Source organism: Anoplolepis gracilipes, chromosome 17, assembly GCF_047496725.1.
Source record: "Anoplolepis gracilipes chromosome 17, ASM4749672v1, whole genome shotgun sequence".
Lineage (NCBI taxonomy): Eukaryota > Metazoa > Arthropoda > Insecta > Hymenoptera > Formicidae > Anoplolepis > Anoplolepis gracilipes.
Genome location: NC_132986.1, coordinates 7,732,196 through 7,750,382, shown reverse-complemented (window position 1 = coordinate 7,750,382; position 18,187 = coordinate 7,732,196). Strand labels below are relative to the sequence as shown.

The 18,187-nt window shown below is 30.4% G+C and overlaps 1 protein-coding gene across 3 annotated transcripts in view; it reads right to left on the bottom strand.

Annotated features, from left to right (window-relative positions):
* Positions 1-18,187, bottom strand: part of LOC140675459 (protein FAM13A) — a 47,570-nt gene that overhangs the window by 27,761 nt on the left and 1,622 nt on the right. Inside the window, exons 1-5 of one of the 3 annotated variants that reach the window (XM_072909997.1) lie at positions 13,004-13,160; positions 6,936-7,751; positions 4,682-4,828; positions 3,121-3,502; positions 2,666-2,909 (exon numbers count right to left, since the gene is read on the bottom strand). In XM_072909997.1, the coding sequence (XP_072766098.1) occupies positions 2,666-2,909; positions 3,121-3,502; positions 4,682-4,795 (740 nt within the window). In that variant the 5' untranslated portion in view covers positions 4,796-4,828; positions 6,936-7,751; positions 13,004-13,160. Of the gene's footprint in view, positions 1-2,665; positions 2,910-3,120; positions 3,503-4,681; positions 4,829-6,002; positions 6,115-6,935; positions 7,752-13,003; positions 13,161-18,187 lie in introns of those variants that run through there. The other 2 variants (XM_072909996.1, XM_072909995.1) reach the window with 2 other exon arrangements.

The window sequence follows — 18,187 nt, the reverse complement described above, 5'->3', positions numbered from 1 at the left end:
TTGGATTCAAAACATATAAAAATTTTTAAAAAGTCAAAATATAAAATATAAAATTAAATAAAAATATATGATATTACTAGTATAAATAATAAATATTAAAGTATGTCTATTTAAAACTTATTTAGAAAATACAAATATTCATTTTTTGCAAACAAACTTAAACTGATATCTAAATATAAAAAATCTCTGTATAGTTAATTTAATTTTATATTCTCTCTATAGTTAATCTAATTTTATATTCTAAAATTAAAACGATTTTATAATTCTACGACTTAATTTTTCCATCTTTTACCAAACAGATAAAATCATGTAAGATTTCTTGTTGAAAAATCTCAATGCTTTATTCGTAAAAACCCCGAACAACTGACTGAAGGATAATAAGCAACATGTTATTCAACGATGCGTGAATAGTTAGGCATGTGAGTATAATTAAGGCGTAATTTATCGTGTTTCGTATCAATAATGTTTTTTCACGATTTCAAGAATATTCGCAAAATCCTTGAATATTCCCCGTTTTTCCAAAAGATAGACACTTTGTGATAGCTACTTGAGCTAATTGCGCAGATTAATAATCTCTGATTGTTCATAGGAAATGATCGCATTTAATAAATCTCCTTGTAATAATCGTATAAAAAAATAATATAATGCATGGAGTGATTCGTGTCAATATTTTTTCACTCGAGTATCCTCATGCGAATGACAAAGATCGATCATCTATACATATACTTATAAACAATAACGCACTATGCGAAAGAACGCAGTAACATTTAGTACGTATATTAGTTGTCGATACGTACGAAATATTTAATGTATTATAAAATAAGTGTATATGGAATATATTCTTTAATTAATTTTTAATTAGTTAATTATAAATAATATACTCATATGTTATTATATATTCTTTCGTTACTTGAATTATTGGATATTATAATTCATGTATTATTACTCGATATGTATTATTGATTTTAATATGAAAATAATGTGTAAATTACATTTAAATCGGAAAAAATTCAAAAGCGTGATATGAGATATATTGAAATGCAAGCTTCGTTAAAGAAACACTGCCCATGATGAAACGATAATTTATAATTCAATCTCCTATCGTTTCGATTTCTTGAAACGTATAAATCGTACGAAATATTTATTGTTAGTTTGATAAATATCCATCAATATAATATCGATAAGTAATGAAAGATGCCAAATGCGATTTCCTAAGAATAATAAATAATTGTCAATCAATGTTATTAATTAATTTTCGATTACTGTATCTCAACTAACTATTATCTTGCATAGTATTAGGATAAAATTATTAATTATTTATTATTTTAAAATTTGTCATTAACAAAATGGATATAAATAGAATATAAAACGGATTAACTTGGGCATTATTTCAAAGCATTTAATAATTATAATCATTAATGATAGACTTTATTTTAATATTTAACAAACTGCGTACTCGATGTTTGTATTTTGGAACGCGCGCGATTATGTGTAATAAACCGTGTTTTCGCATGTGTTGTGTGAATTCCGTGGAAGAGCAGTAAAGAACAAACAAGAGAGGAGAAGAATGCAAACAAACAATGTGTAGTGGAGCAATCACGGAATAACAATTAATTTTTTAAATTATTATTTGTAAAATGAATTGCTTGCAAAACTTCCACGATAGTAAACCACTTTATATCATTTTGAATTTTATAATAATTTAAAGCTAGTCAATCATAAATTACATTTAGACAATTGCTTGTTGAAGAAATAATTTTTTAAATTTATTTTAAACATCAAATTTAAAAAATTAAGATATTTCAATAAAAGTTAAAAATTTGGAAAACAGTATAATATCAAAATGACATTGTTAATTTCGTACTTTTAATTAGTTTTCTGCTATAATAAATTGTTATAATGAATCGTGTTAGTGATGCATATAAAAATATAATATTGTTTAAATCTATTTGCAATCTTTGAACAATTAAGTAGCAATTGTGAACTATAAATGTTATATTCAAAATAAAAGTACCTATACTTGCGTAATTTTATAAATCAACATCTCCATCTTTAATATCAATTTTCTGCTAAATAAAAATTAATAAAAGTAATAAATTTGGAATTAAAATAACAAATTAATAATATTTAATTTGATTTCTCGTAGTGAAAGTGCCAAATTAAGAGATATACAAAATTATATATTTGATGCAAGTCACAATATAAGTACACAATTTTATATACAGTATTCTTTTTTCATATATTTCTCTATTCTTTCCTATAGATATTTTTTTATTTCAAAATAATTAAAAAACAATATTTTACAAAAAAATATGAATTAAAAAAAATTAATATTAAAATAATTTAGAACTAATTTTATTTTTGTAAAAATTTTATAAAATAAAAGTTCTTTAATTATTAGTTTATTACTTAATGTAAGTCTATAATTCACGTTATTCTTTTATGACCCGACAGCTACCTACGTTTTCTTGTTTGCGTAGCATAAGGAGCGTGATCTAATGATTCTAAAAATAAGAAAAGCGAACCCGTGATTGAAACGAGTTAGACAAATATACATCATTTGCTTTTGAGTTACACAAGCTATTCCCGCGACTTTCTTACGTATTTTTGCGAGTTACCTCATGTCATCATGCTAACAATAAGAGAATTACTAAATATTACTTACCAGTCGGGGAACAGTACTACCGCCTCGGCGAGAATATCCCGCAGCAGGGTAGTCGCCGGTGGCACATGCGGCAAAATAACGGGCGCGAAAACACCGCAAACACCGGCACTGCGTCCGTGTCGGGCCTCGTAGCGACTAAGGTAGATCGTCAGATAGCCGAGTAGATGATAATGCGAGGACGGCAGAGTTGAAAGCAGTTCCTTCGTCGAGGTGATCCATGAGTCGTGATCGTCCGAATAACTCTCTGTATCAAACATTTTCACAGAACTGATTAGAGACGTTGAGACTGAGATCCAAGGTCAGAATTGTGTTATAAAATTGTTTTCCTTTAAACTTTAAAATAATTAAAATCGCATCTAAAATATATTTAAAACGATATGTATATGATCCTGTCATGACAATCATCTTGTCTTCCAATAAAATTCTTATCTGAAAAAGTAAATAAAGATTCTTACGAGCGTGTACGTTGAGTAATCTGCCAACAAGGGTAGATGGCACGACGGGCTGTGGCAGTTCTTTCAGATATTGACGGAGGAGAGTCGCGGCGGTTGGTGGACACCCGGCTGCTTCCAGGTCGGCATCGCCTCGCCGCTCGAACGCAGCTCTCAGCCGTTCTGCCAACCGAGGGCTGCCACCCGACAGACGGAACACCGCCGCGCTCTGGAAGCCATGCACCTCAATGTAGCTGCATAACCGATGCACCACGTACGGCACGCCCGTATCAAGATACGATTCGATCAACTCCAGCCGGGTGCCGAAGATCCTACTGGAGCTGGCACCGCGGCCGAGCAGCGAGCCCGCCAGGACGCGCTTCACACGTGCGAGACGAGACTCATCCTGAAACACGAGAGGCGGGATTCGTTAGGCCGCCTGGGCCTAGCGTGTTGTCATTGTATAACAAAAATATATAAAATCCAAACTATTCTTTTCTTATAATTAAACAAATGCTAATGTAAATGCAATTCTACAAATGGTATTTTAATAATTAAAATTGCACAAATATGGAATCAATTCTCTAAATAATTTAAATTTCAAATAATTGTAAAATATAATTATATAAATATTTAAAGTATGGAATACTATATGACGTATAGAGAGTATAAAATATTAATGAGAACATAAGATTTCTTCTAGAGAAGAAATACTTCTACGCGAAAATAAATTATAGAATAACTTATAAAAAATATATGTATGTATGTATACAATGTTTTAAATGTAAAAATTTTATGTTTTTATTTTTTCATATTACTTGATAAATATAATTAATTTTACATTAAAATCTTTCTTAGAACATTTTCAGTATATCGATCGTAATAGTTAATTCTTTACGTATTAATTATTTCTCTTTATGTCTATTTATTTAAGTGTATGTTTTGCACCAAGTATCGAGCAATAATTGATATTTCCGATATTTGCACGACATTTTATACGAGTCATATAAATAATTAGTGGAGTGATGAGGACGAGAAAGCGTAATCGACGAACAGTCTGGGTTTAATAACTGGAAAGGCAATGAATCGACAAAGTAGAGTAACGAGTAGACTTTGCATTCTCGTTCGACGTAATAGAAGAACCAGAAAGTTTCTATAACCATATCGAGTATGTAGAACAACAACTGCTATACGCTATTGTCTCTATTAAGATAGCAATAGTCATTGTAGATAGGAATTTCAACACAGTTTTCCTTATCGCTTATCTATAAATTTATTTATATAGTAGCGTGATAGTTAAAAACTACGAAAAATACTATTGAATAAAATATTACATATCGTTATTCTTAATACAAAAAATATTATAATATTTAACTTAATAATATTTAATTATATAATTTTTGAAATTTATTATTTATTAAAAAATATGTGCGTGTAAAATGTGTGTGTGTGTGTAAAACAACACAAATTCAATGTTTTCTAAGCACAACTTCTTTATGCAATTGTCAAAGTAAAAAATTAATATTGAGACATAAAGTTGAATAACTTTACGTTAAGCGTTGCAACAGTGTCAAAGAAAGATTACCTTATCGTGTGCTTGACGAGAGCGCGTGGGGCTTGTTGAGGATCCATGATGATGGTGGTGATGGTGGTGGTGGTGGTGATGATGATGATGATGTTCTTGCTGAGGGCGTCTCATCCCACTTTGTCTGCACTGCGACCCACCGCCGCACTGACAAAAGCGACGAGTACACTTGTTGTAAATCGCATGATAAACGCTAACGTGCAAGGTGACAGCCATTCAAAATTTATCATTCACTCTATAATCATTCTTGCCTCCGAGTAATTTCACGGTTAAATAAGAAAGAAGATACCGGTAAAAAAATAGAAATACTAAACTTTCTAATAATAAAAGGAAGAAAACATAATTTTTATAATAAAAAAAAAAAAGAAAAAAGAAGCATTAATTTTATAGAAAAAAAAATCAGAAATTAAAAAAATTTAAAGAAGAACAGCTAAGCAACATAATTTAGAAAATTTAATTCGCTTATTGCAGGAAAAGCGAATACAAATAATAAATATTAATTTAAGCGTATATATATATACACACTCTTAAATTAATATATGCATTTAAATATAATTTAAATATATATATATATATATATTTGTTCAAGTAAAGAAAAAAAGACTAAATAAATAATTTACCAGTTTCTTTCAGTAAACAATTGGATGTTTCATATCGGTCTCACACGCAAAGTACTGCCCTGTCATTTGCACGATTATGTTGGAGAATAAATAGCATGTCAGTGTACCGACATTGACAGAACAATCGTAAGGTAATTTCAATATTTTCGCAAGCGTACAATCGATGAGCGGTACACGACGAACAACGCGCATTTGATAACACAGGAAAAGCTTCGTTCGAATAGATCGATGAACCGTGAAATGTCGTCGTCCTCGCTTTATCATCAGATCATTTATTATGATAAAAATAAAGGACGCGTCTATAAACTTTTGCGCCGCTACGTAGAAAATGTATATTAATCTATAAATACTATAAATAAATGTATATTAATGCAAAAAAGTATATTATTCAGAAATAATGTCATAAAACTTTGTGAAATAAATAGCTTTGATGTAGCTGCTCTGTTTGAATTAATTATTCCACATTATTGCGAAGCGATATAATTTTAATACAATTTCTTTGAAGCGTTTTATTTTATATATTAAAACTCATAAGAAATTGTCATCAGAAACAAATAAGTATTTAACAATTGCCAATTCTTTTAAATAGGTAATTGTAAACTTTTTGCGACGCAAATTTCACTGAAGCGAAACACAAAGCATTATTAAAAATAACTCGTTGACCATTGCACCGATAACCAATATACGGTCGATCAATTTACCTTGTCACCCATTCTTGTGGGAGAGAAAGGTAGGCAATTTCAAGGAACGATTACGAGATGGTTAATGATAGCTGATGATGTTCACTCGCGACTGATCACAGCGGACAGGAAAATTTTACGTCAACGCGATTATTCATGTACCAAAATTGTGCCAAAATTTCACGGTTACATAATCGAAAGATCATATTCTTATTATAAATATGCGTCAAGATTCTTATTATAAATATGCGGCTTTTTATTATACTATTATATTATTATATTATATATTATATTATTTACTCTATATCAATTGTCGATATATCGAATTTATGATTACGTAAATTGGAATTGGAAAATTATTGTGAATTAGAAAACTCATTCTTTAAATCACGACGTTTTGGATATTTTCTAGATAATAATGTTTTTATATAAAATTTTTTGATAATATTAAAATTATAAGATAATCTATGCTTGAATCGAGATTGCCAGAAGTTTAATTATATTTTATTATACCTCTAGAAAATACTATAATTAATTAATAATAAAAAATTATATTGTATTTTCTTTAATTAAACACGATTATAATTTTTATCATTGCAAATACAATACGTTGAATAATTTCAAAGTGCTTAATAAAAGAAAATAACGTTTAAAAATTTAATAATAATTCTCTTTATGTCATATTTTAAATAAATAAAATATTTTTATATTTCAAAAAAGTTGATCAGTTAAATAAAAAAAAAATAATAAGATTATGCAAATATACTATATGTCTAAATTAATTAAAAACACATTTTGTTTCTCTATATATTGATTTATAATAAATCAATTAAAAGTATTAATAATTTATTAATAATTGTGTTTTCTCTCCGAATAATTCATATCATTTTTATCAAGTACTCGCAATACACGCATGTTATTATAATACAAGGATCTTTAAAGAGAAACACTCACAATACACTCTCTCGCTGCTCTCCACAGGTTGATGTATACCGAGTTCAGCGTGGAAGCTGTCCTCTCGTCCTGCTCTTCCCTCCTTTCTTCTTCCTTTCGTCCTTCTTCTGGATTCGTCGTATATATTGGAGATGTCGTCTTTTTCGAGTTATGATCGTGTTCCTTCGATCCAGCCGATTTACCCGAATCACGGATTTATATACCGAATACCGCGAGTAACCCGAATACCGAATACCGTATGCAATACCGTATATATACACTTGCTCGCTTGAGCTTCATCTATTTCGTCTGTCGGGATTTTAATCTATCTCGACATCATAAAAAAAAGAGAAATCGTCCTTGTTCGTCTATGTAGTTGGAGGGCAAGGAACGACTTGTGGGGATGCGTGTGGTGCGTATGCGTATGTAAGTACGTGTACCAGAGCGAGAAAGATTCTCGCAGTAGAGAGAGAGAGATAGAAGGGCCGTCGAAAAAGAAATCCTTCTTGCGTGCGCGTGAAAATTTCGAACGACCGTGTTGTCTGTTTTTTTTTTTTTTAATTTTATATTTACCACGATGGCGACGGCGACGATAACGCCATTGAGCGGAGATCGTGCGATTCGACTAGTTCTGGGTTCATGTCTCTATCACGGCACATCGCACGGAGCCCTTTCTCTAAGGCGAAGGGCACTGCCTATGGCTGCTTCAGGAAGTGAGTCGACACCAGCCGTAGCGTAAGCATCGAGGGTCGGAGCCGAGGGATGAGGTCTAGGTCACCACTCCGCTCCTGGCCCTGACATGGTCTACGTAGCTTCTGCTCGGACCCTTACTGCACTCTGAAAGTATGAAAAAGGTTCTTAAGGATTCGTCATTAACCGTCGGGAGAAGATACTTCAAGCGCTGATATCTAGATACAACCTTGCATGTGTCTACAACCTTCTTTTATGTTCGATTCGAGGTATTTTTCGTACGAAAAATATTTATATTTATTAAAGATTAAACAATAATTTGTAAAACACAAAGAAGTTAGTTTTTTTGAACAGTAAAACATATATCTATATATAAGTTTTTTCAAATAAAATAATCTTTTCTATGAAGAATGGATGATTTGTATCATATTTGAGAAAAAGATTATGCAATGAAATATTGCATTTTATAAATTGATTTTTATCGAAAAAATTCTTAATTATATGTGTTTACAAATTAGTGACCTATTATATGTTAAATAATTTCTCACAGAAAATAAAGTATAATATCTTTCAATTTTACCCGCGTAATAAACACTGCGCATAGTAATCCAACTTTTAATTTAATTTTTGATTCTTTTTGTGTGTGTTAGTCTGATATCAATATATTTAGCGTGCTATAATAATAGTTATTGACGTGATATATATTTAAAATCATATCTATCTATATTAAGCTTCTGCTTTTTGCACGTGCAATATATAGCATATGCATAATTACATTATTTAACATATATAAGTGACCAACTTGTAAATAATTAAAAGTTTTTTCAAAAAAATAATTTAAATAAAATGCAATCTTTTATTGAATAATCTTTTTTTCTTAAATACAAGTCAATATTCATTATTTTTTAGGAAATTATTTCGTATGAAAAAAAAACTTGCACATATTTTGTTAAAAATTTTTCAATTCTTCTGATAATTAAAATTATTACTTAATTTTAAATTGATAAACTGGTACATAAATATTGTAAGAGTTATGCGATTCTTTGTGTGCGACGTGGAAGCCATAGGATCGCGCACTTAATCTTAAACCGAATGCAATACAATTCTATTTAATTATAATCGCTGATTCATTTAGCGTGTCAAGTTCTCTTTATTCTTCGCGAAGTATGAAAAATATTAGCGCAATCGACAACAAATTCGAAAAACGCATTTCTTCAATTGAGAATCGTGGATATATCGATTTTATAGAGACATAACATGGCGATGAGTCGACGTTAATGTATTTTACAACAGAAGAGTGTATAATTAATCATGGGTATCAGGTTTTGCGATACATGCGACAGCTTATGAATTAATTAACGCTTATTTTCGAATTTAATCCCGTTAATTAATATCTATCATTCGTCCATTTGCACTTGTCATTGCAGCAACCTGATAATAACTTTGTGCGCTCTTTAAGACACTGCTTGTTTCTGTAAATTTCACGAAATACAATGAGTAGGTGTGTGTGTTTTGCGATACAGATTTAATTCATAAAATTTTAGCTCTTAATGTAAATAAAGTAAATTACAAAAAAACGTTTATACCTAATATTATTATTATTTATAATATATTATTCTAATTCTATTAAAATACATTGTTATAACTCAAGTTATATAATTTATAAGAAATTAAATCCTTATTATAATTAATTACAATTTTGTTATTATTAATATAATAATGTATATTATATACATATATGTATGATATGAAACATTTAAAAGAAACTATGAATTACTGCATTTTAAATTAAATCATTCACGAACCTAAAATTCATCTCCTTTTAATCAAAATTTTCAAAAAGACTAATTTATTATTCTTTAATGACTCTCAAAATAAACCACTCATCATATCACATCTTTCACTTTTTTTCACTTCTTTTTCTAATAAAAGATGCAACAAATTTTATAGAACTTACAAGTTAGTTAAGTGAAAATAAAATTCGCATAATCCACTTGATTTTTTCATGAATCTAAACCATTTACTTTAAATTGTATTGCACACAAAATGAGATATAATATTCATGCATTACGTCCACGTATTCGACAGATTCAATAGTGTTATTGAACCATTTAATGACACATTTAAATAATCTTCAAGATCGATTTTTATCAATAATTATAATTTTTTAAAATCAATAAACATTGATAGAATCTCGCAATCTACAAATTGCTCGTCAATCTTACATAATTGGCATTTAATATGCACAGCATTTATAAATTGTAGAAAAGATACAAAATACACGAAAAGGGTTACATCATTCTTAATGTCTACATCGAACTGTATTGTTCGATGAGGAAATCCATAAAATGCGTACAAATATATAATTTTTCACTTAATTCAGCAATATTGAATTCGTATTCATAAATAGTACAGAGTTAGCAAAATATGATTGTTTGTTTCTACGCTTACATTAAATATCGAATATCTTTGACTAAGAAGACAAGAAAAATAAGACAAATTTGAAGACGCAGCGAAAATGAATAACTACGTCTCTGCAAATAATTAAGTTGCACAGTCAAAGAACTGTGAAGAAAGTGCTACATCAGTAAATATAAAAAGAACGTGAAGACTGATTAGCAATTTTAAGTAAAAAATTTTGAGGAGATTAAATTAATTTTTAGCTAATTTTATTTTAAGACGTTGAAATCTGAAATATTTAATATGATATTTTCCAAGTAAATCCATTATTTCTTTTAAATAAGAATTAATTAATTTAAAATAAAGAAGAGGATTAATTCTGTACATTTTCTTAATTTTTTTAACATACAAGTTTATTGATAAATAATCAAAATGTTCAGTCTCAAGACCCTTTGAGAACACTGACCTAATGCACTTATAATTAGTGCAATGGAAAGATTCGCTTGTGGCCAATCGATTCGTTTGTTCGCGAGATATCGTGCGTGCGACTCGACGGTGCAGTGTTCGTGCAGTGTCTGCGATCGATATTTCCCATGAGGGTAGATGGAATGAGCGTTTAATTTCGTAGCGGAAGAAACGCCGATCTCCCGTCTAATGATGTGCCGATCAAACGAAAGGCACCTGTTCACGAAACATCGCGATACATTATTAAACGCAGCCTATGCATTTATACTCTGAAAGGCAGTAGTATAAATATAATATTCCGCGTTTATTTCTTTACGAAAAATAACAAAATAATGTGAGATGCAAAAAGTAAGAAATAAAATATGTATTAGAAAAGAAGTAACTAATGTATCATATTTTGTGTATAGCACATTATAATTCAGGAATAATTTATCACTTTACGAAATATAAAAAATGAAAAGAAACTTGAGAAAGACTTTGCAACTAATAAGCATTTCAAGCAAATACCGGAAATAAAATGTAAAATAAATTTTCTAAAATATACAATAGAAAATGAGAGGAATCTTTTAAGCCCATTTTATTAATTATAGACACGATGCACTTTAGTATATTCTCCAGATATTTCTCATATATATTACAGTTCTTTCTCTCTCATTTATTTCTATTTGAAGCTTTTACATTTATATATATATATTATATTTCTATTTTTTCTTTGCGCTCTTTTTATATCTTATAGCCTCATATCTCGTTTTTATAGTTTATTGTGCCTCAACCCTTGCACCTGCGCCTCAGTGGAGGGTGTAGGAGAGCGCGTTGCGCTTAGCAACAACCGCACGTTTTTATGTAACCATCGAAAAGAAACTTAATTCCGGCAAAACGTTGACATTGTGTCCATTGTCACGCGTTTATACATTTTTTAATTTTGTCGTGCATAAAAAAAATAAATCTCTGACGAAATTTATTTCTCTTTCATGTTAAATAAAATATCTGAGTCTTGATATTAGCTACCTTTCTAAATGATATCCTATAGCACTCATGCGACTCCGGGTTAATACACGTTATATCGAGGTTACTTATAGTACTACGGAACGTAATTTTAATACCTCGACAAATGCGACATAACGATCTGTGACTACATACTTCCGTTCGTACATTTTATTTGGCTCGTTCTGCCAAACACATAACAATGTACAGAAAGAATTTCTTCTTCTCTCTCGATCTCGAGGGTAAACTGATATTCCAATTAGTTTTTTTATCCAATCACAAAGATAATTTCCATCTAATAATTTGACTATCAAGACATAATTTCATAACAATTTCATTCATAAAAAAATTTCAAAATTCTAGAGAAATTAGAGAAATTAGAGATTTATTTACGTATATTTGAATTATATATATATCTAATTCAATATATCTAAATTTTATTTCTAGAAAAAAAATAGTTTTTTTTAAAATTGAGGATATTATTAAATAGAGGAATCGTTTTTTATAGATTACAGCTTTTTCTATATGTACATTTTTATATGCTATATCTTTACAATTTGTTTATATATTATGCACAGTTCAATTCATAATATTGTCAAAATAGCATAAAAATGTACAAAAATATAATAAATGCAATTAATCCAATTTTAAATCTAGATAGTTTGCGTAATCAGAGTAGCTTTTCTGCATTTAACATCAGTTTCGACGTTTTGCGCAGTTGTCGATATCAAATTGTTACTCGTAACGAGTTAATTTTCGCCGAAATTATATTTACGCAAATTAATACTAAAATTATAAACTAAATAATTCACAATCAATAGCAAAAAAAATCATTAATTGTAACTAATTGATGTTGATAATTTCATAAAACGTTGCGATGTTCGACCGACGTAGTAAACAGGAATTGCGTTCTAGAAACACCGAGAATATCGCTCAGCAATAAAGTCTGATTTATTCGAAAAATTTTGTAGATTAATTTTAGAATATAGATATTTCAAAATATAAAAAATTAACAAATTTGATGATAGAATGTATGCTCGCAATTTTAGCAAATATAAGGTATTCTAAGAGAAAAAGTCAATACTTTAGAGATAATATTTTTCAAACAATATTTGACCACAATATTTAAAAATACCTAAGCACTGTGGATAATATAATGGATAATGTGGATATAACAATAAAAAAAGAAATGTGACGTCGTTCACTATTTACAGCTAAATCATCCACCATCTTTTATATATATATGTGTGTGTGTGTGTGTGTGTGTGTGTATAGCTACAGACACAATACATTCTTCAAACTTAAAAATTTCTAAAAATTCCGCAAAATTCAATCGCAAATTCGTTCATAGAAATCTTTTCTTATTTACGAAACACGGCCAATCACCCGTCAAAATATCGATCTTTCTTATTGGGACACTGTGTACACAATTAATTTTAAATGATACGAGATACAGTCTAAAGTGATTCAAAGCAGAGCAAGCGTCGAATCGAGGACGGAGATACACTCGCGGCAGATGTCAACGCGTGTTATGTCAATGTCGATCGTACCTGATGATGTGCGAGACGAGGGAAGTCATGACGAGTGACAAGAAAAAGAAGAGGCTGATCACGACACAGACGCCACACAAGTGAGACTGAATCTCCGCCGCGATTCTCGGTAAACCCTCTCTCTCCGTCCGTCGTCCTTCATCACCACCCTCCTCCTCGCAACCCTTCTCTTCACGACCCTCCGCTTCGCAACCCCTGACCGCCTCACTAGCGCTCGAACACGCTGCCTCCCCCGGCCGACGACGGGAATTGAGGGAACTCTCGAATTTTGCGTCGAATCCTGAACAAGTCCGAGCGAATTTTCTGGATTCTACGAATTCGTAGTCGATCACCAGATGGATTCTTTTTAACGTGTTACAAAGAAACGCCAAGAAACTTTGGAGAAAAAGAGAGAGAAAATGATCCAGGATCACAAAATCAAAATCAACATTAAATAGATTTAAAGAGAATGAAATATAAATTGATCAAGAATTACAAAATTAAAAAATGATAAGAGAGTAACAATAATAGATTGATACATATATTAAGTTTAAAAGCTTTTAATATTTGCGTAAAAAAAATTCTTTCAAAATAGGTTCGAAGACAAAATAGTTTGTTAAGTTAGCAATTTCTACATTTAAAATACAATAGTAATTTAATCATATAATTTTTAGATACTGATAATTAACAGATAGATGCAAAAGACTAAGTCAAGATACTGTTATTCAATTGCGATATAGTTTTATTATTAGATGGTATATTTAACGAAAGAAATTTTTGAGTTTTTAATGGTGATTAGAGTCATCATTACGAAAATCGCCAATATAGTTAATAAATAATCAACCTTTTTCTATAAAATAACATAATAAAATAATATAATGAAATATATATATTTACAATAGGCAAAACTGTTCTTACAATATATACATATTTAAACTGTAGTATATATCTCTTATTTTTTATACTCTCAATACTCGTTTTAATCCCGACAACTATATCTATTTCATTCTATCATATAAAAATGTGTACCATTACCATTTTAAAGATATATTAAAAAAACACTAAAAAACGATGTGCACTTTCCATCGCTATCTCCGTATTTCTTTTCCTTCTCTTTCTCTTTCTCTCCGTCTTTTTCTCGGTATCATATATGTTTCCCGACCTTCTTTCTCTCTTTCGTTTTCCCCGTCGCCAGCATCTCTACCATTGGGGCTTCCTCCAAACTTATCCCCTCCATCGTATACAAACCCCCTTGACAGCAGAGATCGCGTGCACGAGGGCGCATGCACTACCCTCGAGGAATCAATAGACTGTCCCGGTCACGTGAATCGCGAGCTGGAGGAAGACAGACGAAGGGGGAGAACGAGAGAGGGATCGAGGATCTAAGCGAGCCTAGGAGGGATTGAGGACGAGAACCGAGAAAAGGGAGGGGAGCAAACGACGGCTGGTCGCGGAGGGTTGCCCGAGGGTTTGTTGACGATTATACAACGCGCGTATGTGGGTAAACAGCGACACGAGTTCGTCCGATGGAAATGCATAATGTAAGCGTCTCTCATTGCGGAGTAGGCGAAAAGAGCATGCGAGGGGATGGATGAGCAATGGAATGATGGTTATTGCGCATCATCTCCGCGACGGGATACCTCGGACGCGAACGATCGAGACACGGCGTCTATCTTAACCTTTCCCTTCCCCCTCCCCCTCCCCCTCGCCCCGATGCACTGACTGACTGGGGATCGAATTGCGCGTCGAATCCAACTGTCATCTCAATTTCGAGAGTACGCACATAGTTACGCAAATATCTGAAGTTATATTATTTCACGTTTGTACAATCATTTTATACCTTCTATATTTTTTGTGATTATTTTAGACCTTTTATATTTATCGTTCTATATTTCTGTCTTTAATTATTCCTACGAATAATTAATATATTTACGTCGTTAAAGTATATTTTTGATAGTCTTGTATATTTTATGTTTGAAATATTTCTGTATATGTGCGCGATTACTTTGTATAAATATGTATAGAAGAAGGAGCTAAATATTAATCATCGAGAGACGTATGATTTAATTAATTATATTTAAAAAAAAAAGTACCTCTTTCCCCCTTCTGTTTATATCTAATAAATAAAATATTACTTTTACAAACATTTTAGGAAAATAAATTCTTTTAAAATTCTTATTTCGACATTTCTAGATTTTCTATATCTATTCTTCGATTAAAATTATGCGTGAAATTTAATTAGATTTAACAAGACAAAGATTAAATCGCACCTCGGAGAATTAATCTACTAGCTTGATCACCTGATCATATAACATTCTGTTTACTCGAGAGACGTATGATTTAATTAACTGATAAATACAATTTCTTATTCATTGAAACAATTCAAAACTTCCTCACATTTGACGATTAAATTTGTAGAAATGCATATAAATAAAGTGTCTTTAAAAGTTGCATTTTTCTCATTAAACTGTAAATTTCTTGTCAAATTTGAAGCTGATATCTTATAATTTTTTGTTGACACAATATTTAAATTGAAATAATATTAAAATTAAAAGTTTTTTAATATAATTTAAAATTTTGCTTTGTCATTCTCTATAAATAATTGACGTTTATTTTAAAAAATCAAGACAAATTTTTTGAGCCTTCGTGCAACGTGCGACATTGATTGCGTTCAAACTGCGTAATTTTCACGAGGGGATGCGTGACCTTCAACTTCAAATCCTTTTCTGCAGAAAGGGATCCGGCCCTCCCTTTCGTCCTCGAGACCCCATTAAACGAATCCCATGAATGGAATAGTGACTTTACTCCCCTCGTCATTCTGAGAATCTACGCAGCAACGCTTTTGCGTTATGTAATATTTCTCGGAGTTTTATCGCTTTTAACTTCTCCCCCTTATTCCTAATTTTGGCGAGAATCGTTTTACTAGATTTCAAAATCATTCATTAATTAACCTATCAATGATTTATTATTATACATAATAAAATTAACTGGATGTCAAACCCCTTTGATCAGAAATTATTTAATTCCTTGCTCAAAACTAAAAAAAGCCTTTATAATTTATAAATTATTTATCAGTAATAAAAATGTTATTATCAAATGATTATTCAATGAAAATTATTTGATATATGGAAATTACAATATCTTGAAATTAATTAATTAGAACTAATAAATAAATATAACAGGTTATATACATTTTTTTAGCTACAAGAGTATAATTGACGAAATATATTATACTTCATTATATAGAAAAAGTACATAATATTTATTAAAATTTCACGGTATTTCATAACTTACAAAAAAATGAGTATTTTCTATTAATTAATTTTATACTTTTTCTCGCTTTCTTTTTTTGAAAGCAGCGTCATAATTTCGAAATTCACCAAATAATAAAATATATAAAATAAAATAACAAAGTATGAATAAAATGAAATACACACGAGTATTAAAAACTCGAGCGATTTTTGGCAAATTCCTATGTTGCCTCTTACAAATTTGCGAAAAATTCCGTTTCACCCTCAAGCATGCTTTGCCGTTCATTGTCAGCGAATGTATTAGTGATGGGAATAGAACACGTGCGGACAATGACCCCGCAGCATGCAGCGTTGCGCATATGCACGTAACTAGCAAGCGCATGCATATATACATGCATATGCCGCCACTTGGATAGCGAGCTTTTCGTACTACGTGCATGTATCGATTGTATATAACGCTTCGCGATGCAAACTAATGAGGAATGCGACTCGAACGCGAGATTAATCAACATTCATCCACATTTACCGCGCAAATTACTCGAATATATGTATATCTTATTACTTTTCATATATATGTATAATATAAAATTAACACGAATAAACTATAAATATTATTATAGCTAAAACTGTCATTAGAAAAGTGCGACAATTGCAACAAACAACTAATTTTTTCAGAAAGTAATATATAATATAATCATCTCTTCTTTCTCAAATTTTCATTGATAGAATATAAAATTATTATGTGTTATATAATACACTTTATCTTTATAGTTACAATCATGTTTTATTTTATATTTCCTCAATGTTCAAAATTATGCAAATGGTTTGTAAATTATTATTATTATAAAATGATTCCAAACATCGACATCATTCATCATATGTAGAAATTTGTTCGATCCGTTATATATTTTATATTAAATTTTATTATTTGCATGATATAAAAATGTTGTTGCATCAAAATCAAAATGTATACATTTGCAGAAAGCAAATCTCTGTATTGTTAAAGTTTCATTGAATTCGTTAATACATTGTCAAAGATCAATGTCTGGAGAATGAAGATAAAAGACTTTCCAGTGACACTTTCTCATTGACTTTATCTTTTTGTACGCGGAGCGATATAGATGTTAAAGACACACAGATCGAAGAAAAACCGCGTGTAATAATTTGCACGTATCATTGTTGCACGAATTGTCAATCGTGCAGTTGTCAGCAAAGTGAAAGGAATGCCGCTGACTGCTACAGAAACATACAAATTGCATTCAGGTCGAAGATGTAATCCAGATCGATTTCACATCTAGGGGAGCGAACTACACTCGACGGGAGATATCTCCGGAAAAGCACACGCGCCGCGGAATTTCCCGGTTGCATAGGCAATGTGCAATTACATTGCCTATGTCGCGCCTTTGATATACCGAGTGTACGAGAACATATTCGATCGATATGCAGGCTTTGCGAATCGAGATAATAATTAAAATTCACTCTTGTTTGAGACTTAATATACAGTGTCATTTTGTATGTTGGTTTCATAAAATATAAATGCATTAAAAGAACGCATTATTATAACAAAGATTTATTCCGCGTTTATTTTTTTAATATAATTATTTTTCTGATTTATTACTACGTGATTGCCAAAAGATTTCTTGTTTTTTTTTTTTTTTATTATGTATATATTTAACTGTATTTCACTTTTAATAATAAATAAAGCAAACTATATAATAAAACAATTGTAGTTTTCATAAATGACTTTAAAGTAATAATATTTAGTATAATATAATATTTAATATTTAAAAGAAATATAATTTAAAGCATTTATTATTAATTATATATTTTCAGATTAAAGATATATCACGTTTAAAATTTACACAAGTGATCATTTTCTTTGATGTTATCGTTAAAGAAAATTTATCTCGAGATTAGCCGCAGAAACTTTGATTAAAAAGTTCTGTGTACATTT